This window comes from Ambystoma mexicanum, chromosome 11, assembly GCF_040938575.1.
Source record: "Ambystoma mexicanum isolate Mex_15411 chromosome 11, UKY_AmexF1_1, whole genome shotgun sequence".
NCBI classification, from domain to species: Eukaryota; Metazoa; Chordata; class Amphibia; order Caudata; family Ambystomatidae; genus Ambystoma; species Ambystoma mexicanum.
The window spans coordinates 1366315421-1366340589 of record NC_090934.1 but is presented as its reverse complement, the minus strand read 5'-3'; the positions used below and the strand labels follow the sequence as shown (position 1 = coordinate 1366340589).

General features: G+C 44.9%; 1 protein-coding gene across 1 annotated transcript in view; it reads right to left on the bottom strand.

Moving 5' to 3' along the window:
- Positions 1-25169, bottom strand: part of LOC138504438 (threonine--tRNA ligase 2, cytoplasmic-like) — a 375818-nt gene that overhangs the window by 217791 nt on the left and 132858 nt on the right. Inside the window, exons 6-9 of the mRNA XM_069624937.1 lie at positions 20868-20985; positions 15451-15515; positions 11460-11538; positions 3545-3691 (exon numbers count right to left, since the gene is read on the bottom strand). Of these exons, the coding sequence (XP_069481038.1) occupies positions 3545-3691; positions 11460-11538; positions 15451-15515; positions 20868-20985 (409 nt within the window). The remainder of the gene's footprint in view (positions 1-3544; positions 3692-11459; positions 11539-15450; positions 15516-20867; positions 20986-25169) is intronic.

Genomic DNA, 25169 nt, shown 5'->3' with positions numbered 1-25169 from the left:
ATCTATTAGGTGTTGTAACGACTGTTAGGCAAAATTCTCAGAAATGTGCTAATTCCTCTCTACCTTACAGACACCCAGCTCTTTTTTGCTGGACTCTAGGACTCATTTTTTGCCTGGAGAGAGTGAGACCCTTTTTTCCCACTCTCGTGTATTTTAATGTGATTTTGAACTCTGTGTTTCTTTTGGTTGTGGAGTCTGACCAACTCCATAGGCATCATTTTTGTGTCCAACAGCTCCTTCGGTCAAGTGGCACAGGGAAGTCTTTTAGATTTCCCAAGGTTTAAATACCTTCTCTTGGATAAACTACTCTTTCCAAGAACAGTGAAGTGAAATTGACTTCACTTACATTGTAACTTTCTAGACCCAGCACACACTAACTTACCATAGGGTGCTGCAGAGGTTACTTTGTATCCCCTTTGCCTAGCTTCTCATGTAACCTTTTCATGTTACCCTTTCCTCGATGAATGGCTGGTGGCAGTGGTTTAAATGTTACTACCGTGATGTGCATTAACTGCGGGCTGCGTTCGCAGCTGCAGTAAAGCACCAAAGGGTGCGATTTTTGTCAAAATGGCCCAGTCTCTTTTTTTGCCATTTCTTTGCGGAAAGGTCCTTCTTGAGATTTACTCTGCTCGCCAAACCAAGTTTGGTCCCTTTGTTCATTTTGCCTTTGGCGGGATTCACGAGTGAAGCCCGCCTCTGGCTGCAGGGTGCCTGGCGGGGGCAGGAAGCGAGGGAGGTGCCCAAAACTCCATGTGCTTAGTCTCCTAGGAGACAGGAATGCACTCTTAGGCGATTGGCCTGCTGGCTGTCTGGCAAGGACAGCCACTCGGCTGGGTGACTGACAGCTAGAAGGCAAGGCTTTTTGGCTTGGAAGGCAGAGCCGACCACTGGACGAAGGAATCCGACGAAGAACTTGAAGAGGACGCCTGCTGCAACTCCTGGACCGTTGGTTTGCCTGGTGAAGCCCTGCTTATGTGCTGAAACTCCAATTTCGCTTCAACTAGAGAAGCCCTGCAAGGACGACTTCTCCCCTTGAGTTGGTGGGACCAATCAACTCCAAAGTAAGCCGTCTGGACATCCTCTCGGAGCTGGTTGAAATTCCACTGCAGTTGCTGCTGGAACCAAATAGCCAGGGAGAGGAACACCAGATTGTGTGTGTTGCTTTTAAGCTGGCCAAGAGCTCCAGGAAGATCATCCGGACTCCCAGGAAGTAGGACGGACCAAGCCTAAGCCACCTCAACAGAGTGCTGGACCCCAGATGAAAGGAAAGCCCATCTCGACAGCCAGGAACCGCAGTGTTGCTATTTGCGGTAAACACGAGAAGCTGAAACACTGTAGTGCCACTTGTTTGAAGATTGACGGTTGCGGTCAGTGACTGTCCCATTGCAGTGCAGGAGTCCCCAGATGTCCTCTCTCTTGTCCCCACAACTGATGCCCAGGAACACCAGGATCTGCAGAGCTGCACAGGAACGGAAGCCATCTGCTGAACTTTTCTTCAACCTAAAGTTACTGTACAGTCTAAGAGAACTCAACTCTTGTTGTGTAACTGCACTTGTTCTCTGTTGGTGACACTTGTTGTGGTTGTTCTGTAGAGTTGCTGACATCTTCTTTACTTCACAAGCCTAAACAGAGTGTGGCCCTGCTTTGATTTCTTTCTTCCTTCCAACAAAGACTTCTAAAACATTGTGCAAGACTTTTACTCACCTGCAAGAAGTACTTCAGCTCACCTAGACTTTTGCCCAATTGACTTTGGCCTAGCCTGGCTCCCTGAATGACTCTTTTTCCCTCTGACATCGTGTTGTGTCTTCCTTCCAGGAAGGGGTTAACTAACTTTACATTGGGGGTTACCAAAAGTACTTACCTGCTTCAGGATAATGGTGTGATCTCTTGTTCTGTTCTAATAACCTTTTTTTCCTTTGACAAACTCTTAAATCTGATTCCAAATGCAAACAGTGGTATATTAATGTCCACAGAGTCCTAGTTACTAAAGTCACCTGAGGGTGTAGGAAGTGTCTGCGTGCCATCCCAAAAGGGTACTTACTGATTTAGAAATATTAAGAGTGTGGATTTTGTAATGTGTTACTATTATATTGCCCCCTTCTGAAGAAGGCTTACTCTAACTGACTGTTAAATACATTAATAATGGTTTAATCAAGAAACCTTGTGAGTTTATTTGAATACTTGTCACTGTGAATCTCTGTGTAACTCCCCTACAGCTCACATTGACCCCTCTTGAGATAAGCCTGGCTGCTCAACATGCTACTAACCTGTGTAGTACAGACTTATACCAAAGGTTGGGTTCCTATTGCCAGGAGGTTAGGGTTGTTGTAGTACACCCAAAGGGTACTGCATACAATCTTGCCTAACGGCGACGGTCACTCTTTGGAACCTTTGGGCACAAAACCCAATCTCCATAGGGTTGGATTGCTGAAGCTAGGAATAACACAGGTATTGCATTATTGGGCTCACTGGGCTCTTAGATTCTGCATGGTATTTTAGTCATTGTTGTTATAATTGTTGCCTTTGCAATGATGGTGTTTTTATTTGCTGCCTTTCGTCATGCTGTGCTGAACAGGTGTCTCACTTGCCCTCATAGGTCAGGCTGCTGCCGCTTGAAATGGAGTAACCTCTAATTAAGGAGGAGGCCTTGAAAAAGACTCCTCCAATGAACAGGAAACGGTAGATGTGTTAGGACAAATGTCCGACGCTGAATTGTATTCATTTTTTAATTGGGATCTTAGAGGCCGGCGATCTAGGTCTCTGAAGCAACATCCTTTCTGTGACAATCCCTGTGCCGATCCACCCTATCCCTATGTCACCCATGTACTTGGGCATCTTTGATTGATGCTATGCCTCAATCCTGCTCCCTGTGGTCCACGCCCTGTCTCAGAGATGACCAAATGGGGGGTTGATGTGGCAGGATTATTATGCTGGGCTATGTTATGCTATGCTATGGTATGCTACATTATGCTCTCATACATTATACATTAGGCCTCAGATCCTCCTTTTTGTCCTTCCCTCGGTTTCCCTCTGCCTCCCTCTGCACTGCGCTCCTCTGACATGGCCAAACCCCTCCTGGTGCTGATTGAACCAAGACCTTGTAACATGGCATGATACTTCCCTTTTATTTTTTGGAGATGAGCAAATATTGTGCAGCAGTGGAGAAGCACTGTATAACTGTTGCATAACAGAGAATATGCCCTGCGACCAACAGCCACCACACATCCTATTCTTTGGTCTTCATGGACAGCTATCTCGGTTCCAGCCTTTTATGGGATAGATGGGAAGTATTGTCAGCAGGGATCTATTTTCATGCGCGCAATATATTTGGATTTACTGTTTACTGTCCACCGAATCAGTATACCACAATGTACAATATGGAACTCTAAGGTCTATGTGTGGAGTACACAGCAATACTACACACATTTTTCTAACAAGCAGCAGGACATTTCTATTACGGAAGTGTAATGTGCCCCAATGTTGCTCACAGGGCATCAGTTCATAGACCTCCTTCACCAGCTTAAACAGCAAAGGATATACTTACCCTTCCGATTTTCCTGTGATCCCGGTTTCTTGCTTCTTCCTGAAATTTTTCCCATTCCTTCATCATCTTTGTATCAGGGAAGGATATCCCATAGATTCTCTGCAGCGTCTCCATGTCTGCCTTTCCCTCCCAATATGTCGAGGAATTCTAATATGGGAAAAACATTATGGATGCCAGGATACAATATTAGCATTGACATTTACTACAACTCTTGTTGATCTCATCAGCAAAATAGATGTGTGTGTGACTACGCCCAGAGGGCCAATGAGGTAGGTGACATTGATGAAACCACATAGAACCCTACGCACATTGCCAGCACAAGACAACAGTCTATAAAATGTTTCTGCATGCATTCGCTCCCGTACTAACACTCCCATACCGACCCTCTCCATGTGTCCCTCTCCGGCTTCAGTGGGTATGGTCTCCCTGTGGCAGTACACTGTCCCAGAAATTTTGGGCCTGTGGAAACAATGTTTCCCCACCTATATAGCACTACCCACATATGCACAGGTGATAACATTCTTTAACCAAACGTTCCAAAGGAGCTTTCGTGAGAAGGCTTAGACTTGCAGAAAAACACTGCAAATTGCAGTTACTCTAAAAGAGCTCCCATCCTAAAACGAAAACAATCCTCCATTGATTCCCCACGTAACCTCCCTTGCAACCATGCCTACATATGAAGATCTTTGGGAACAGCATATTCTTAACTGAGAGCCCTCAAATAACGACGGTCTCCGGGGCATTAGGTGAAGCGGGAAATATAACAATGGATGACTAGTGCCATTTAAGAGGCGCTCTGGTCCACTATCTTGAGAAACCTTGTTGTGTGAGCAGAGCTAACCATCGCACATTTTGTGCACGGAGTAGCTTCAGTAGATGCCTTGACTCCACTGCTTGGAAAAGGTTAAGTTCCTTTGCACAAGAGCGCGTAAAGCAGAAGGGATGAGGTTGAGCCTAGATAGAAGGTGGGATGTGATTTTGTTTTGTGTTGCACGTTCTCCTCTAAAAGACAAACAGTGACTATCATAATATTATAATAAGAAGACCCCTATGCTTAGGATCTGTGTTAATATGTTCATAGGTAGCAGTTAAATCTGCAGTTGCAATTTCTTTCAGCGCACAGACGTAGCCTGAATCAGTAGAGACCATCACTCGGCGTGTGGCAAAAATACATGTACTCAAGTTTTGTGCATGTTGGATCCTGCTTCCATACCTTGTCAATCCCTACAATCCTCTGAAGACCCATTGTTGTTAATGTATTGCTTGGGGTTTCCTACCATGACAGACTTTGCCAAAACATCTTCAAAGCGCTATTATGAATGAGGCCATACTAAAAAGAGAAGATTTTTCCTACAACACAAACGGTTCCACATTTACTATGGATTTTTCCTACAACACAAACGGTTCCACATTTACTATGGACAGCAAACAATATTTGGCAATTGCATTTCTGTTCTTATCAAGTCATGAGTGAAAACAAGGAAAGAGCAGAAACAAAGCACATGCAGCTTTGTAGAGACTGGATCCTCAAATAAGTGGAAGTAGTCTTTAGTTAGTTTAAGCTACTTACGGAGGGGGCCGGTGCCACTGCCTCCATAAGACATGCATTACTTACCGTAAAAGCATTTCTGATGGTTGTATCTGCTTAGATTCACATGCTGTGCATAGTCCGACACCCAGTGGTCACTGCAGAGTATTGCATCTTGTTTTTCGAAAGTCACAAAGGGAACGTCGACATAGGCGTGTCTGTAATACTATCCCTATAGTGACGTGTAGTGTACCCAAAATCCCTTAGGCGTCGAGGTCCCTCTGTTTGTATTGTTTCTGCCATGAGGGAGCCTTATGACTAAAGTGAGTGAGTACAGAAAAGAGAAATAAATAAGACATCTATGTTCCTTCTATCCGAGCGGGAAGGAAATGTGGGCGCATGTGAATCCAAACACATACAACCATCAGAAATGCTTTTACGGTAAGTAATGCATGTCTTCGGATGTTTGTTAATCTGCTTAGAATCACATGCTGTGCATAGACTAGCGAGCAGTACCCGGAGTTGGAGGTGGGTTGTGAGAAGGAACAGTAGTGAAAAGATGTCTTAGTACTGCTTGTCCCACCTGAGAATCAGACCTAGAATGAGTATCTAGGCAATACTGTTTGTAAAGGTGTGTACGGAACTCCAGGTTGCCGCTTTGCAAATGGATTCTAGGGGAACATTTGCAATGAACGCTATGGATGCCCCAGTGCCTCGAGTAGAGTGTGCTCTAGGCTTAAAGGGCAGTTCTCTCTTGGAAAGAGTGTAACAGAGAGTGATGCACTGGACAATCAATCTAGATATAGTGGATTTGGAGACTGCATCTCCTTCTCTTCCTGCCGCCACTGACACAAAGAACTGATTAGTCTTTCTCAGTGGTCTAGTTCTTTCCATATAAAACATGACCGCTCTGCGCACATCAAGACTGTGCACGCTCTTTTCTCCCAAGTTTGATGGGTTTTGAAAGAACGTTGGTAGTTCTATAGACTGGTTGACATGGAATTTCGAAATGAACTTCGGTGCAAACCTAGGGTGTGTGCGGAGAATCACCTTATCTTTGTGAACTGTTACAAAGGGATCTAGTATAGAGACCACTTGTAGTTCACTCACTCTCCTAATGGAGGTGATAGCTATCAAGAAAGCAGTCTTAAGAGTGAGATGGTTAAGGGTTGCTTTATGCATGGGCTCGAAGGGGGAGCCCATTAGCCTGGTTAGTACAACATTCAGGGAGATATAGGAAGGGTGAATTATTTTCACTCCCTCCATGAAGGCTTTAATAACTGGGACTTTCCACCATGACACCTTATGTTGAGACGTAGTTTAGGCAGAGATTGCAGCTAGGTGAACTTTAATAGAAATAAAAACTAAACCGGAGTCCAACAAGTGAGTCAGGTATAGAAAAATCTGTGCGGGGGAGCAGTCAACGAGGTTGATGCTCTTTTGACTTACACCTGATGACGAACCGTTTCCACTTGTTAGAGTAGCAGTAACGAGTGTTCGGTTTCCTTGCTTCTCTGAGAATGTCCATGCATCTCTGTGGGAGCTGCAAATGTCCAAATTATATGACCTCAGGAGCCAGGCTGACAAGTTCAGGGTCTGTGGGCCTGGGTGCAGCGTTTGGCCCCTGTCCTGTGACAGCATGTTGTACCGGCAGGGTAGTTTCACTGGAGGAGACAGTGACATCTCCATCAGATGAGCGAACCAGGGATGGCGGGCCCACATGGGGGCCACCAGTATCATGGTAACTGGTTCCTGGTGCATCTTGTTCAGAAGGGAAGTCGGGGGGAAAAGCGTAGACAAATTTCCCTGACCAGGTTATCCAGAGACCGTTCCCCTTGGAGCGGTTCTGGGGGTACCTGGAGGCGTAATCTTGGCATTGGGTGTTCTCCAGAGTTGCGAACAGGTCGATCTCTGGGAAGCCCCATTCTGTGAAAAACTTTGGAGACAATGTCTTCGTGTAGTCACCATTCGTGCTCTGCGGGCAGAGGAAAGTCTCTGCTGAGTTCATCTGCCAGAAGATTGAGTTCCCCTGGTATATGTTGAGATAATAGGAACATGTTGTGTTCGAGAGCCCACTTCCAGATGTTCTGGGACAGCTTGGACAGTCATGGAGAGTGAGTGCCCCCTTGCTTGTTCAGGTAGTACATGGCTGTGGTGCTGTCTGTGAGGATCAGCACTGTTTTCCCTTGTAGGTCTGTCTGGAAAGCCTTCAGTGCTTTGAAGACCGCCAGCAGTTCCAGCAAGTTTATGTGTTTCGACAACACACTCTGAGTCCAAACTCTGTGTGCAGTCTGATGGGATAAGTGAGCCCCCACATCCTGTGAGGGATGCATCTGTGGTTAGAGTGGCTTCCACTGCGGGGGTGGCGTAAGGTTTCCCCAATACAAAGTTTTCCTTCGACCACCATCGCAGCGAGAGAACCAAGGCCTGCAAGGCCACCACTAGATCGTCCCATTGTCCGCTGGCCTGACACCACTGGCTGTTGAGCCACTCTTGCATTGGGTGCATGCGCAGGCGCGCATGAGGTACCAAATAAATACATGACGCCATCATCCCTAGCAATTGCATGGCCTTGCGTACCGTCACCTCTCGACCGGCTACATATTGAGGGATCTGAAACAGCATGTTTTGGACCCTTTCGTTGGAGGGGAAGACGAGGCCGTCCTTTGTTCGAATTAGAGCCCCTAGGAATTGCTTGACTTGGCTGGGGTCTAGACTGGACTTCTTCTCGTTGATGGAGAAGCCCAGGTGGAACAAAAGGTCTACAGTCTTTTGGGTATTTGAGAAGCATTCGTAAGAATCCCCTGTTATGAGCCAGTCGTCGAGGTAAGGGTAGACTGGAATGGACAACCTGCGCAGGTGTGCCGCTGCCACTACCTTCGTGAATACCCTTGGCGCTGAGGCTATGCCAAAGGGTAGCACTTGAACTGATAGTGTTTGCCTTCTATCATGAACCTGAGGTATTTCCTGTGCGCTGGCAACATTGAAATATGAAAGTATGCATCTTTCATGTCCAGGGTTGCCATGTGATCCCCCTGTGTGAGCAGGGGGATTACCTCCTGCAAAGTCACCATACGAAATTTCTGAGGTTCCACAAATTTGTTTGCTGGGCGCAGATCTAATACAGGGCGCATGGTTAAATCCTTTTTGGGTACAAGGAAGTACACTGAATAAATACCCTCCTTTACCTGTGATAGAGGCACAACCTCTATTGCTCCTTTTTCCAGCAGCAGTACGACTTCCTGAAGAAGGATGGAGAGATGTTCTGGTGATAGGCGTCTTCCCCTTGGGGATCTAAAAGTTGGGGATCGGCTGAATTCGATGCAGTACCCGTGGGCTATTGTTGATGGTACCCAGCGGTCTGTGGTAATTCCCTCCATGCTTGTAGGAATGATGTTAACCGGCCCCCGACCGGAGATGCATCGGAGGGGACCCGAACTTCGGGTCATTTGGTGTTGGTAGCCGGGGAGCCTCTGGGAGTGGAGCTCCAACCTCTTCCCTTGCCACAACGTTGTCCTCTTTGAGCATACTGTCCACTGGTTCCCTGAGGGGAGGACCAGTTGCCGGCTGAGGTGTATTGTGGTTGTTGATTTTGTCGTTGGGCACAAAAAAAGCGCCTGTTGCCATAACCTCGCTTATTAGGTCTTGTGATTTGGTCCAGGGTTTTTAGAGTTTCGTGTTCCTTCTTAGCTGTTTCCAGTGCGTCATCAACCGCCTTGCCAAACAAGTTTGAGTCTTCAAGGGGGTTTGTTGATGAGGGACGCCTGCGTTTCTGGCTTGAAACCTGAGTTTCTGAGCCAAGCATGTCGCTTAAGAAGTACACCCTGGACTAGTGAACAGCCAGCCGTCTCCGCAGCATCTAAGGTGTTCTTGATGATGCTTTGGTTTACTTGAGTACCTTCTGTCACAGTGGCTAATGAGCGTGTTCGCAAGGGCTCAGGGGCTTCTTGGAGGCCTTCGCGCAACTGTCCCCATTGGGCATCAGCATAGCTAGCTAACAAAGTTGTATTGTTGGCAATATGCGTGGAAAAATCTGCCGAGGATGTAATCCTCTTTCCTAAAGCATAAAGCTTCTTCCCTTCTTTGTCCGGGGGTGCTTCACTAGTAGATAGTAGATAGCGGAACCCCCGCCCTTTTCCTCGTGGTAGTTACTACCAGGGAATCAGGTATGGAATGACCTCTAATATATAAGGGATCAGAGGTGAGGGGCTAAAAAGCTTCACGATTCTTGGATTGACCCCTCTAACCAATGAAAGTGTAGATAAAGAGGGAACGAGGTGTCTCTTGACTGAGGCAAGAAGGGGTCTGGCTTGGCAAGCAGGCGATTTTTCCTTAATTATTTTCTCAACAAAATCTACTTCTGGGGTAGTTTCCCCTGTGTCAATTTGAAAATGTGCTGCCGCCTTGCGTAGCATTGAATTGAAAGTGGGTTGATCATCCACAGGCTAAGGATCTCTGACCACTGTGGTCTGAGGAGAAGGCAGATCTAAAACATCAGGGTCTGTAGACGCCCCTGGTGACTGCCAGAGCTGTGGTTCACATATGTCTGGGTCTTCCTCAAAGTCCCCTACAGGGTCTTGTAGATCCTCAGTATTTCGGAATTCTTCCTCTTCCTGAAAATGTGGATCCTCTTCAATTAGGTCATATGCATCAATCAATTTCTTCCTCAAGTGGGTCAAAAAGTCTTGGGAATTTGGTCCTAAGGTCTTCAGGGAGCACCTCCCATGGCCTTTTGGGTGTAATGTGTTCAGAAGTGGACACAAACCTATCTAGCCTGTCCATACACGATTCAAATCTTTCCTTAGTCCACTGGGATAACCCTGAACGGTCTAGTGGCAGAAAGGCTTGCTCCTCCGCCTCTAGGTGTCGAGAGCTCTCCCATAACGTGGAGGATATACCCCCTGTCACCCTCTGAGAGCCCTTCTCGAGGGTCTGGCACTGGGGATGTATCTCTGGGTTTTCCCTTCGACGTGGGGGGAGGCTCCGGCGTACCTTCTGTAGATTTCGGTGTCTCTCTGACCTTCTGAACGGGCCTTGGTGACTCCTTCACCAGCCGCTTCTGCGCGTCTTTGGAGACTATTCAAGCTATGCTTTCCACAACTAGTTTTCTCCTTCGAGGGCTGGTCGTGAATAGTTTTCGGCGGAGCCAGAACCTTACCGTCGACAGACGCCTTCTTAAGAGGCATTTCGACAGACGTTTCGGTGGTAGCGCCCTTAGTTGAAGACGGCCCAGTCGCTAGGCGCGAATGCGGCTGCGGGGAGGGCTGGCGACCTTTACGGTTGGCGGAGGCTGCCGGTTGATTCGGCATCTCCGTTGGCGCTGAGGCCGTCTTCGATTTACTCGACGAATGGCCGTGGGTTGTGTGTTTAATGATTTTTTCGTGTGCGTCAGCGTCGCCAGGGTGTACATCCCCATAAGTAGGGCCGGAGCCAAGCTTTTCGGGGCCGGGGACAGATGCGATGGAGCGGGAGCGCTCCATTGAGAGGTCAACAACCTCCGCTACGGAGGTAGCGTTATCACCATCTCCCTCGGCGGCGGTAGCCGTGGATGAGGAATAAGCCTTCGACATGCCGTAGGCTGTCCACCTTTTGACCCTGCGTTCCTTCAAAGTTTTTGGACGAATGAGTTTACAGGCCGCACAGCCGGCCTCGTTGTGGTCGAGGGGTAAGTAGCGGTTAGACCGCTTATGCTTGTCCTTCCACGGAAATTTGCCATTACAATGAGGGCAAAATCTAAAAGGAGTCCTCTCCATAGCTGAGGATGAAATCAGTGATAATGACCCAGAAGGAAAGGGGGGAGAAAGGCATTCTAGAAGAAACAGAAATGTCCACAACAACCCCCACTCTCCCTACTGTGTAGGCCGGCGAGGCCGCGCCACATGTTCGGCAGCGCGGATAGGATCGCCTCCGTCGAAACCACCGCCGCCGAAGATCTTGACTCGGCGGAGAAGTTGAATGGCCGTCGAAAGAGGGCTGGAGGCGGTTGAATTAAACAATAACTGACAAATCGACCAAGGGTCGAATAAATGGTAAATGGCAATGTCTCTTACGAGCTCCTCATAAGGCAACCAGTATTCTGGGCAGAAAAAAACAATCTGAGGGACCTCGACGCGTGAGGGATTTTGGGTACACTACACGTCACTATAGGGATAGTATTACAGACACGCCTATGTCGACATCCCCTTTTCGACTTTCGAAAAACAAGATGCAATACACCGCAGTGACCACTGGATGTCGGACTATGCACAGCATGTGATTCTAAGAAGATTAACAAACATCAGAACCACAAATATGTTTTCCATTAAGCTGTTCTTGACAAAAGAGCCAAAAATCTACAACAAGCAACTGGAAAATTAGAACAAGAATTTTCATTCACAATTCCTTTACCTTATAAATTTTGAAGGCTTTAATTTTTCCAGTGTGCCTTACGTGGGGACCTCTGCAAAGGTCAATCAAGGGACCACATCTATAACAGAAACGACAAAACATCAGAGTAAGAGGGCAGCAAAGCACCAAAATTAAAAAAGAAGTGAGTATACATGAGGAGCCTGACAAGGGGGGTGGGTGGTGTTGGGCACAGAAACATAATTTCAAGTGTAAAAGTAGTCCATCCCAGTTCATAGGTGAAGAGATAAACCTCTTCTCTTGGTCCTCGGGTTGCTAAAATGCCCAAAGTGCAAAATCCACACTTGATTTGAGTACTGCGATTAGCTTCTTGACTTCACATACTCTGCCTCATCCGAGATCATCTGAGATCAATAAGAGGTTGGGACGACCAAGGATTCAGCTGGTAGAGCAGCACAAGCCATAAAGAGAGTCCCATCTCCACCAATCCACAACCATACCAATTTCAAAGTTAGGAGTAATCCTATCAGGACTATATAATATAAGGTAAGTGTTGAATAAAAGGGACACTGCACACACCTAAATTAATTAAATTACTGACACAAAATAACCCAAGAAAACTGCATCCACTTGAGTAGCAAGGTCTGGTGAATGGGACACTTAACCCAAACTTGTCCAATAACTGGTATAGAGACCAGAAACACAGAAATCACTGTGGATTAATAAATTAGGGAAAAGGGGGCGGAGGGTCCTCATTATAGTAGACATATAAAGGATTCACATGCCACGCTTGTTTCAAATTCCGGAGTAGGTGTGCGTGGCATGTGAATCCTTTGTATGTTTACTATAATGAGGACCACCCTTTCCCCCCCAACTTATTAATCCACGGCGCTTGGGTTTCCTATCAGGACTGGTCAGTTAAACTCCATACATTCAGGCAAACCAACAAGGATGTGGACCAATGTGTCTATGATACCCTCACCCAGTTTAAACTGGAATCCATAGAATATGCAAACTTTTGTGGCTCTGCAAAGATCTGATGTACACAGAAAATCCATTCTGGCTGTTCCTTATGGCCCAAACAAAGGTAAAAACCCCAAACAAAATGATCACTTACCAACACACTTTATGGGTAACTCGCCCAGAGACAAAATGGGGTGCTCATGGAAACTTGTCATTAACAGAGTTATAAGGCACATTCACAGACAGTTATTTTGGAGGAGTAAAGAAACAAATGAATATAGGGAGAAGGACAGAAATTAGATTGTGATAACCTGCCAAGAAAATCCCTCAATCAGAATAAATGGGACATCTACTCTATGGTTTGTTAGTCCTTTCCTGCGATGCATAGTTAACAGTGGGGTACTTTAAAAACCTGACCGAGGACTTTTACGTTCCTACATTATTAAAAAAGATAAGATCTGCACTGCATGTTGGGGTAGATTTTAATTTTTATGCACAATCTCCTCCAAATGTGAGTCCACCAGCACTTTTTGCTGGACTACTGGATGTTTGGTCGGTTCCCCTGAGTGAGTGGCAACCTTTTTCCACACTCACTCATTCTCTTACCCTATCTTTTGGGATACTTTGTATTTCTTTTTATACATTTTTCCTGGAGTTATACTTTCCTCCAAGTTTTATGACATCTGTCTTTTGACTTTTGCAGCACACAGCACTCTGTTATAGGAAGATATTTGTATCCTTCCCATCTTTTCCTATTGTGATATGAGCACACTCCATGTTATGTAGAGCATTGACGGCTACCCCTTTCTCGCTGCTCCTGTAACTTTTTGCTTACTGTGGCAAGCTAACCTGAATGGCTGGTGGCAGTTATTTTTATCCTACCTACTTTGGTACACTTGTTACGTCCAGGCTGTACTCGCAGCCGCAGTAGTGCACAGAAGGGTCACCATTGACCAAAAATGGTGGCTGTATTTTTTTTTTTTTTCGACATTTCTTGTTTGCTTGTCCCGTCTTGGTCCTTTTTCTGCCGTGCTGGGCGGGAGAGGTCCTGGTTTGACTTTGGTCTTCGGCAGGAATCCTTTGTGAAGCCAGCCAAGGATCCAGTGTGTCTGAAGACAGGAAACAGGGAACGACTTTGAAACTCTGCTGTTCTTTTCCGGTGTGCCTGCCTGGAACCAATTCCAACTGGGGGGCTGGCTGTCCTGTGATGGGGTATATAGCGGGCTTAGACTAGCCTCGTCACCCCCCCACCCCTGAGTAAATCTGTTATCAGCGGATGGCCCTATACATTCCTCATGCTCTTACATGAATTTCTGGAGGACTACCACAACAATGGTCTGCTGCTGCTGAGGATCTGGTCTGACCACAGTGCCTGAAAACCGTCTCTTTTGACCTTGCTCCAGATTTCTTCTAAAGCTACTTGAAACCCCATCCTTCCCATCCTGTCCCCTTCCTCATCCGCTTCCCGGTCCTACTTACTGGTTGGCTTGCCTGAAAGGACAGCCACCATCCAGAGTGTAAATGGTACTTGCTTGCTGATTGCATGGGTTCCTCCATAAAAGGCATGGATCCTGGGAACAGAAGAAATCCATAAGGAGGAGAGATGTCTGCAGCCACTTCCAGACGACCGGTGTGCCTACTGTGTAATCACTGCTGCTCAACCCCTTATTCCAAGTGTAAGGAGAACTCCGAAAAGGACAAGTCTCCCCTTTAGACTAGTGGGACCAATGAGACGACGTGCATTTTGAGCCATCGCACGAGCTGTGACCTTCACGGGCTGCAAACCGCCAAAACCCTGGGACCTGTGGCCACTGTGCGGTGCAAAGTCTTCGGAAGACCGAACCCTCCCTAAACTTTGGTGGACTACTTCCGGTCTTCCAGAGGCAAGATTCCACTCCCTGAAGTCCCCTTTCCAGAGTACAGGACCGAAAAAAAGCGGGACGAATCGACCGAGTGGTAATCTTTCTTCAATGGTGCTTTCCAAAAGGTGCCAAAAATCAAAGAAACCTGAAGAATCCTTTGGTGGAAGCCTCTTCACTCAACTACTGCTGCGAGATCCACTTCAGTGTCCCTTCTTTCGTCTGCCTGACCAAGAATCCAGTGACCGGGTCTGCTGTTGCTGCATCATGGGGGCATCTACTACAACTTCTTCACTCTAAAAGGTACTGTGAGACTCTCGGTAGAACTTAACTAGAGCTGAATGGCTGCTTCTTTGTTGCTGGAGTGCCGGAGTTTGCCCATACACGTTCTCCCAGGCCTAACACCTGTGAGCCTACAGGGAGACTCTCCGAAGTTCCTGACCCTTTTTCCCGAATAAAGAGTTTACTTATTTGCTACAGACGACTTCCTCTGGAACATTTGAACTTTCTACAGCTGTGCCTTACCCATTGTGCCCTCCAATCTGACTGAGACACTCCTAACTAGATAGGGATGGACATGTGAAGTGTTGGGCCTCTGTGGAATTGTTGCAAAGTATTTACTCACCTTATGTTGGTTTTGGTTCATTTATTCTACATGAAACAGATATTCTAAAAGTTATTACAAAAGATGTACTTACCTTTGAATTGCATGCTGCCATGCATAATGCCATTCTGCAAGTATTACAAGTGTGAATAATGCATTGTTTTTTCTAAAGTTACTTATTGTGGGTTATAGTATTTAACTTGCTGAACAATTACTTACCTTAATGCATATAAAAAATAAACCATTCTTTTTTTTGTATGCAACTTTAGTGTGTCAGTGTTTCTTTGGCCGATGTGTATACTCCTAAGTTCTTTGTGCTGCCTACAGTCCTTACTCCCTCCTAAAATAGGCCTGGCTGCTGAGCCATTGCTCCCAACACAACTTGTGTGGTTCAGGCCTATACTAAGAGTTGGAGGCCTGCGTTCCAAGTGTGAGTCTTCACAGGTCCTACCACTGGTGGGCTTTTGGAAATCTCCCCAACAACACATATGAGCAAAGTAACCATGTACTCCATAAAATGGTGAATGAAAGTAACATTCATAATACAGAAAGCATTGTTTTACAATAAAGTGATTTCAAGTATTTACTAAAGGTCAGATTATTTTACCTGTACACTGTAGTTGTTGGAGTGTCAACTTTTTCATTCAGAATTCTGCATTTAAATTTGTTGTACTGAAATAACGAGAAGCAAAGACAGAACATTAAAGAACACACAGAGAGCAATGGCAGTTCAGTCAAAAACATTAAAAATATTAGAAACCATAGGAGAGGCAGTAACGGGAAAGCTTATTTTAGTTGCTAGGGATTGGCTGCCCTAGACTTCAATAGGCACACAAGATGCTCAAGAAGTAGCATATTACAAAATCAGTATGGCCAAGAAAATTGCACGAATCAGTAGAAAACATGAGCAGTCTTTACTGTATTTGCAGTTTTTAGGACCCGCCCGATTGCCTGTCTGCCAAACCCTGTGTGTGCTGCCCTGTGATGGGGGTATATAGCGGGCTTAGACTACCCTCCCACTCCCCTCCTGAGTAAATCTGTTATCAGCGGATGACTCTATTCATTCATCAGGCTCTTACATGAATTGCTGCAGGACTGCCACAACAATAGTCTGCTGCTGCCAAGGATGATCTGAGATCTGACCACATTGCCTGAAAACCTTCTCCTTTGACCTTGCTCCAGATTTCTTCTAAAGCTACTTGAAACCCATCCTACCGATCCCGTCTCCTTCCTCGTCCTCTTCCCAGTCCTACTTACTGGTTGGATTGCCAGTTTCATCTTGGGATAATTTCTTGGCTGCTGCAGTGCTGGCTCTCTAAAACATACTTCTGAAGCAAACACTTCAAAATGAAGAGTCACCCTTGCCTGTAGGGTGCAGGGGTTTGCAGGCACTCCACCTCAGCTGCATCATGGGCCTTCGTGGGTAAACTTCACCTTTTTCTTACAATAGTTGAAATCATCCAGGCATAGTCGGATTTTGCATTTACTGAAAACCTGCTCTGCTTCCATCCCTCTCACGGCCAGGGAATCAAACCTTCAGCTCTTCTGGGGGTGGAGGGCAGGGGGTGGGGGGCGGGGGCTTCCTTCTGGTGTTCCATCGAGGTTGGTTGTTTCTTTGGCTGCACATGTGGGGTAGAACTAGTGACCCACCTGACTTTATCCCAGAACCATGGCTGCCTTATGGGAATTGTCCCATATTTTTCTATGGACAAAATGTTTTCAAACTTTCAACCTCTTACAAACTAACTGAAAACAGGTACTTATGTGCATTTTGCTAGTGTAAATCAGGCTTATTCCAAGGGAATCCATGAAATTTGCACCAGCATAAAGATACATACTGGTGAAAATGCTAGCGTATCGTAACTTGTAATCTGTGCCTCCTGTCCACCATTCAAATGAATCAAAATATGATGTGGGTTAATATAATTGCATAGATTGTGTACACATAAATTTCAAGCATCGATTTTACTCCATGCCATGTGCAACATGACCCACTACATATCAAACATTTTTCCTTTTAGTTGTATGTATCCTATAATGTTTTAGTGCCTGTGGGGAATTAATCTTCAACCCATCGACTGGCATTGCGATTCCTCCATTCTGTATGTACTTGGCTGTCTCTTTAGGAATCCCCCTTTTCACTCTCCTCTTAACATTATAATCTGTTACCTTAGAAAGGGAAGGGTCTAACTAAAGGCCTGTTACTTTTTGTTTTTATACCTACACTGTTTTTACTTTCTGTCGTGTTCTTGCTACAGCACTTCTTCTGCATTGAAGACTGTATATTTCTTAGTAAACCTGTGCAGTGTCCTCTTTTGTGTACTCTACTGGGTCCAGCTGTACCTACCTGCCAGCCTTCACACTATCCGAGTGAAGCCGGGCTGCTCTGCTATCTGTGGGGAACTCGAGGTAATGATACACACCACGCTCAAAAGTGTTGTTCAAACCATATTTCAAGATTAGGATTGCATAAACGCCTGACATGTACTAGGGGAATCTTTACAATTACAGAGGGACATCTGAATAAGATGGTTTCATGAAAGGTTCAACTAAATAGTGGCCCCTTAGTGCTCCTGGTGTTCCCCTACTGATAGAACATACACATCCCATACGTATTCTAATAAATCCTTGACCCTCCAGGGACACCCTAATCTGAAAGGTACTGTCCAAATGATATGGCCAGAAGACCAAGTTTCAACCTAATCCTACAACTCTCATTTTTCTGGGGCTCCCTAAGCTAATAACAAAAAGGTCAAAGGTTTGGCCATACTCTGCAAAGTCCATCCCTAGTCTAAAACAACAACAAAAAGGAATTGTTCCTCTAGGGAGGATTGTTAAGCAAGTACTGCCAATCGACTGCCCCTTTCTGGCTTCCTGGATGGCACCTTCCTTCTTCTGACCTCTCCTAGGATTCAGGTTTCCCAATGCTTTTCCCTTCAAGCTTCCTTCAGCTGGTTCACAGTCATTGGTGGGCCTCTTCTGGCCCTTGGTTTCTTGAGGTTTTCTATAGCTCTCTCATAGGCCTGTACGAGTCTGGTTTGGATGTTCAGTCCCTCTTGAAGCATAACTATCATGACTCCCAGTAGGTAATTTCTGGACCTTGGGTTTTCCAGTTTTTCAACAGGTCTCTTCTGTTGGGATGAATGTCCAACGCCCCAACCATGAGAAAAAATACAAACTAAGGAAGCCCCTAAAACACGAGACTGAAACCACACTGAAGACCAGAGCCCCAGGCAGCATGCACAACACACAAGCCTTAGGTGAAGTGGACTATAGAATAGAATAATTTCCCGGAAACCCTCCTTGATGTAAGGTAAACAGCAGAGCAGCCTCGGACAGGGTGTAAGGTTGCGTTGCGACTGGTCAGAACAGAGAGGTGAAGCTCATTCCCAGGCTCATGACGGGGAGCAGTGACTTGGTGTTACAACGTTGCCAAGAGCACATGAGAAAGGGTGTAAGATTCACAGGGGAAGGGCTTGGAGCAGAAGGGCTGCAGGTTCCCTGGCCTGGAATAAATGAAACATGTAACAAGTAATATGCCTATCCTATGCTTTAGCAACTAGCAAGACGAAGGTCACAGCTGTTGAGAATACGAAAGTGAGCAGAAGGGTGCACGAGACAAGTTGACCAGGGAGAAGACACATACTGCCCCCTGTAGGAAAACATCCACCTAGGGGTGGAATTACAAATACAGAACAAGGTGAGCACCCTAAGAAAGAGATCGGTATTCAGGGCCGAGAGAAGCCAAGAGGGCCTTGTATATAATAGGTAGTATATTAAAGACTACATGATTCCCAATAATTCCTGAATTATAGGTGCTCATAAGTAATATGGCCATTCACCTTTCACGCATACACGTACACACTATTTAGACGTGCACATGATCCTGGAGCAATAGGCACACCACATTAGGTCATGTAGACACATCATGAGAGAGGAAGGATAAGGGTAACATGTTTCCAATGAGAAGTTGCCATACTAGCTGTCATTCAACAATCACACAGGTGAGAACGGTATGTCAGTGGCAACCTTCGAGTCCCGTGAGAAAGGATGCAAAGTATTCTTTTTTTTTGTTGCCACACTGTGTACACCTCAATACGATTGGCTAATTATGATGGAACCCACCCCCAAATATTTGAAGAGACATAGCCAATGAGCAAACAAGTTGTATGTGAAACATTTTAACCTGTCAACTGTCCAATCAAAATTGTGTGCAACAAGATGACCCCACCATGAATGAGATCATTACCATGAGGTAATCCTTAGAATGGTCACTACGGATAGGATAGGTCAATAGGTCTAGGTATTGTATAGAATCACCTGTAGCACAACCAAGATGTCCAATCAGCGAATGTAAATTTCCATGCATCTTGAAATGTTGTAGAATCCACTCCACTTCTCACTATATAAACCGCAATTTAATGATGTAATGTTGTAGGATTTATGAATTGTTCCCAGCTGCGGTTGCATGTAATAAACTTTTGTTTTCCTTGCTTCCATGCATTTAATTGGCTCATTGGATTATTTTCTAATACAGATTTTTGGGCCTTAACACTACACTTCCCGCATCTAGTGTTTCAGGCTTCTTGTTAGATCTTTTGCCAAAGCTTACATTTCAGGATTCTCAAAATCAGGTCTAGGGGATCCAGGATTGAGAGCAGCCCACTCGTGTACGGTCCATAGGGTTCCAGGAAAATGAGAACATTGAGATATTGGAACACTTTGAGAAAATTGAGATATTGGAACACTTTGTCTGGGCGATTCCATCACAGTCGGACAAATCAGATTGTTATCACACAAGAGGACATCCGTCCATCCCTGTCCTTGCGACTTCGAAGATATTACTTGATTTGTAAGTTAGAAAGTAGACACTTAGTGGATAATTACTTTTCTGGTCGAATGTAGTCACTTCCTGCAGCATATAAACTGCCTCCCTTCACCACCAGATACGTTTTAATGTTGGCTCCTCTGCTATGCATGTTACAAAGCTGTCTTTGGTTTTTGGTGGGCATGCCAGATGAACATCATGGTAAAAATAATGTTTATACAAACCTTCTTACCGAATTCATCTTTGGGAATCAAGAAGACCCCAACTATCTGGATGTCATGAGGCCGCTTGGGTTCTATGTGAACCGAACAAAGTCTGCCAGAATATCAGACTTCAAGTCACATACTTTTATGATGAGAACAACTTTCGCATTCTGCCATTGCTTAATGGTGGTTTCTTGCATTCTAGAGTGTTACTAAGTTTGGGGATCAACGTCACGAAGCAGGCTAAACTGCGCATGCATCCTTTGCTAAATTTAAATGTTCCACTTTCTGTGGAAATTTGCCAGGGTTGGCTCTTGAAACACGAGGATGTCCCATTACTCTTGCTGACTGAATTTTGAGACGTACAGCACAAGAATTTCCACAGAGAGTAACTTGAACTAGATGCAGCACACCAGTTTATTTAGAACAAATAGATACTTTTCACGAACAAATAGGTAATTTTCACACTGTGGACTACAATTAGTCTGCACTAAAGAAATGACGGATATATTTGACATAGCATTACGGTATTACCAGGTATTATATGGGTATCAAATAAAGTCTAACATTTGAATTTTCTTTTTCCATTGCTGAGTTGTGAGATCTCGCAGAGATGTCCTTCCTTGAAAGGCAAACAGCTAAACCCAGTCTATGGTAGTTATATTCTAGAGCCATCAGATTATGTGTTTCTTGTCTCAATGACATATCTAAGCCACAAAAATGATAAGAAATAGGTTTCAGCGAATTGATTTGATTCTACAGTTAAGCCACTTGGCACAGAAACCAGACAGAAATATTGGTTACTGCGCAGGTAAACTTAAAGTTGCCTTAAATTGTAAAAATGCACATTACATTCTATCCTCTAAAGGCTAGGTCAGTCTCTGGTTGTGTACAGATTAAACATGGAAAATGTGGCTTGGTTTAAACGTTCTTCAGGGTTGTCGCTCTGCGTTGTCATCAACAAACAAATAGTCACGTACGGCAGCGCATTACCTTAAACATTTCTAGCAGGACCTCCTTGCTGATTTCTAGTCTTTCAAAGGGTTGTTTCTCCTTTATAATATTTTTGCACAGGTTTTCCAATACAGGGAATTCATTACTAGACACACCCCTAAAACAAAAAAATCAAAATGTTAATATACACATGAGCTGTGCTTTTTTTCAATGAATAGATAGCATCTCCATTATGCATATCAACACAGAATTATGTAACATGTCTGAAGACGTGGGAAGTCAAATGTAGCCTTTGATTAGTTTTACTTACAGGTTCCATTGTCTTCTACTTTTCATAACTATACTTTGCATCTTCTGAATGGATTAACATAGACTGTGGGCCTCATTACGACTGTGCCCGTCTGGAAAAACCGGTGCCGGTAAGCCTACCGGCACCGTTATTTTCGGACCGGCACAGTATGACTCTGCGGGCGGGTGCCGTCCTTCCTGCCAGGGTCAGACCTGGCGGGCAGAAAGGCACCCGCCTGCAGAGTTTCACTGAAGCACCATTAACAGTGCCAGTACTTCAGTGGTCCCATTCCCATGGAGTCCTATATACTGAATTTTTCGATGAAACAAGCTTTCAGTAAATATTTTTAGGTGAAAAAGCTCTCAAATGTTTTTTATTTTAAGGGTATAAAACAGGCGTTTAGGGGGGGCCCAATAAAAAAATAAAACAGAAGTCATTGGGTGCTGTCCAGTGCTGAATTTACTCGCTGACACTTCTTGTGTAGTATCAGCAAGTAATTTCAGGACTGGACAGCACCCGGTATGCAAGTCTATAGATAGAGTGCATGTTGCACCAATTTCTTTTTTACATAAAGTGGATTTACCAATTTTACATTCACAAAAATTAAAAGTGTTTATATACCGAAGCTCTTTACGGTGAAAGTGTTTCGGTGTATAAACCCTCTTCACTTTATGTATGTAAATTCGTTGAAACATTTTTCAATGAAAAAAATAATCTGTACAACATGCTCTCGATGTATACTTTTCGAAGTAAAGACATGTAGCCTTTTAACTCTGCCACTTATAGTTTCAGTCTTTTCAAAAGTGCAACATAACTCGATGTCAGCCTGACCCTCCTTCTGGTTTGCTTCACCAGTTCACTTATAATGCTGTTCCTTTGGTTTTCCTTATTAGGGCTTGTTAGGCAAAGTTTGTATGCAGTACCCTCTGGGAACACTACAAACAACTATGACTACAGGTATAGGCAACCCAACCTTTGGTATAAACTTGTACTGCACAGTTTTGGTAGCGTGTTGAGCAGCCAGGCTTATCTCAAGAGGGGAAATGTGAGCTGTAGTGGAGTTACACAAAGATTCACAGTTACAGGTATTCAAGTAAACTCTTACACTCAAGGTTTCTTGCATACACAATTATTAATTTATTTATCAGTCAGTTATAAAGCCTTCTTCAGAAGGGAGCAATAGAATAGGAACACACAAATATACTTCAATACTATTGTCAGGGCTGGCTGGAGTAGTAATCAGGAAGAGTTTGGCTGGAGTAGTAATCAGGAAGAGTTTGTACATAGAATTAACATTGTGGTTGCCCAAGTTAAGATGTAGAGAAAGAAACTTAATCTGATTGGTTTAAGGAACAATAGTATGTTTGGTTTGTCTGTTTGGTGGATAGGATAATGGGTTGGATTCTTGGGAGGTGAGCAAGATTCTAAACTGCCTTTCATCCATAGTACTTCAGTGGCTGGTTGTGTATTAGTAAAGCTCCTTAAGTAAGGTCTTTCAGAGTTCAGAAGATTTACCAAAGAAGTAAGAAAATCGTTTGCTGAGCCAGAGTGAACTGGAAGACATCAGGTGGGATCGTTCCTTTTAAAAGCTAAAAGATTTTCACAGTGAACTTTCATCTTTCATAAGAAAACTTAAAGAGTTAACAAGTTTTAAAGTTTACTGAGTGAAAAGACATTTTACAGTTCTATTACTATAAGGAAACACGTGAAGACTGTGCGCTCAAGTTTTAAAGTTGTTTACTGCATGAAAAGTGTTTCAAGACCGTTTTAACGCGTGCGTGAGTCCGCGTGACATCAGTAACGTTGTTATGGGAGCGCGCGGGTATTCTGAGCGATAGAGCGTGTGTCCAAATGAATAGCGCGAGTGGTTTTTGAGCGCGTGCACATTTTTAACGTGAGAGACATTGCGTAAGAAAGCGCGTGTTGGGTTGCGATAGAGCGCGAGTCCATTTTACTTAGCGCGAGTTGTTTTTTATCGCGCGTACACTTGTTTTCACGCGTGCATGTATTTGTTAATATACGCGTGTGAATTTTATACGCGAGGACAATTTTTCACGTCTTGTGATTTCGCGTGTTTATCGCAAACATGTGTCAAGAAAGAAACTATGCGTTCGTATGTGTAAAAAGAAAAGGTTCACAAGCAGAAGGAGAGCAGCGTTCAAGAAAGTTTGAGTTTCTATTTAATGTAATTTTTATGCAAAAGGAATTCAATTCTTCAAAGAAAGACTGCATTTCACAAAAGCATTTAAAACTCAAACTTCATAGAGTTAAAAGAACTTAAAAAGCAAAGAAGAATATCTAAATCTGTAAGGTGCTTGCAAGGGTCATTACTTTAGGATTCTAAAGAGACATGAATGGCTTGAGACTACATGCACTAAGCATGATAATTGTTTACAAGATATTCCATAGAGATAATTGACCTCTAAGTCTTATACAGAGGTTTAAGAGGTAATGAAGTTAGAGTTTATTTTAAAATAATTTTAGAAAAGAAGTTTATATCAATACATAAGTAACCAAGTGTATTTGTTTACTACAGATACCAGAGCCTACCAGACGGTTGCAGGACTGCAGTGTCTCAGTTGTTATTTTCTCCAAATTCCCCTTTCCCTTTCTTGGGGTTCTCAGCTCAGCTTATACTTAAGGGTTGAGAGGTCTTGGATAGGATGAAGTACTTCTGGTAAGTAAATGGAAAAGTCTTTGCACAAGTTCTTAGGAGTCTTTGATGAAATGAGGAATCAAATGTAGGGCCACAGGCTGATTAGACTTGTGAGTTGTGGAAATTACAAGCACTTCTACAGTAAGAGGTAAGTTCTCTTAGACTTGTTTTACTGTACCCTGGTAAATAAGAAAAGATGCAGCTGATGACTTCTGTTCCTGTGCAGCTCTGCAGATCTCACTGTTCCTGGGCCTCAGTCGTGGGGACAAGAGGGAGGACGTCAGGGGACTCCTGCAATGCACTGGGACTGTCAAAACCCACAACCGGCAAATTCACTTCAGTGGCCGTTTTGCGTTTCAGCTACCGCAAATAGCAACAACGTGGTTCCTGGCTGTCAAGGTGGACTGTCCTTGCTTCTGGGGTCCCGCACTCTGCTGAGGGGGCTCAGGCTTGGTCCTGCTTCCTGGGAGTCCAGAGGATCCTCCTGGAGCTCTTGGCCTGCTTAAAGGCAACACACACAATCGGGTGTTCCTCTACCTGTCTATTCGGTTCCAGCAGCAACTGCAGTGGAAATTCAACCAGCTCCGAGCAGTGGTCGAAGTGAGCGGGAGTGGTCGGGAGCTCCTATACTTTTATTTTAAAATGAAACCGTTCCGGAATGGTTTTGTTTTAAAATAAATGTGTAGGAAGAAGCTGAAACCTTCACTTTCAGTGCACTGCACAGAACGTTCCCTTACACAGCAGGTGCAAGTGTTTGGGGGGGGTGTATTATGTGTGGGAGGGGTTGTGGCAATGGGGTTTGTGGGGAGCAGAGGCAGGCCAGCAGGGAACATAGTTCCACTACTTCTTTTCTTTCACTTTCGACCACTGGCTCCGAGAGGCTGTCCAGGTGGCTTACTTTGGAGTTAATTGGTCCCACCAACTCAAGGGGAGAAGTCGTCCTTGCAGGGTTTCTCTAGTCGAAACAAAATTGGAGTTTCAGCACAGCAGCAGGGCTTCACCGGGTAAACCAACAGTCCAAGAGTTGCAGCAGGCGTCCTCTTCAAGTTCTTCTTTGGATTCCTTCGTCCACTGGTCGACTCTGATTCCAAACCAAAAAGCCTTGCCTTTTATGCAGGTTTCTCCCATTCATTCCAGCCCAGCTGTCAGTCACCCAGCAGGGTGGCTATCCTTGTCGGACAGCCAGCCGGCCAGCCAATCACCTAAGAGTGCATTCCTGTCTCCTAGGAGACTAAGCACAGGGTGTTTCGGGCACCTTCCTCGCTTCCTGCCTTGCCAGAAAACCCTGGAGCCAGAGATGGGCTTCACTCGTGAATCCCGCCAAAGCCAAACGAACAAAGGGACCAAACCTGGTTTGGCGCGCAGAGTAAATCTCAAGCAGGACCTTTCCACAAAG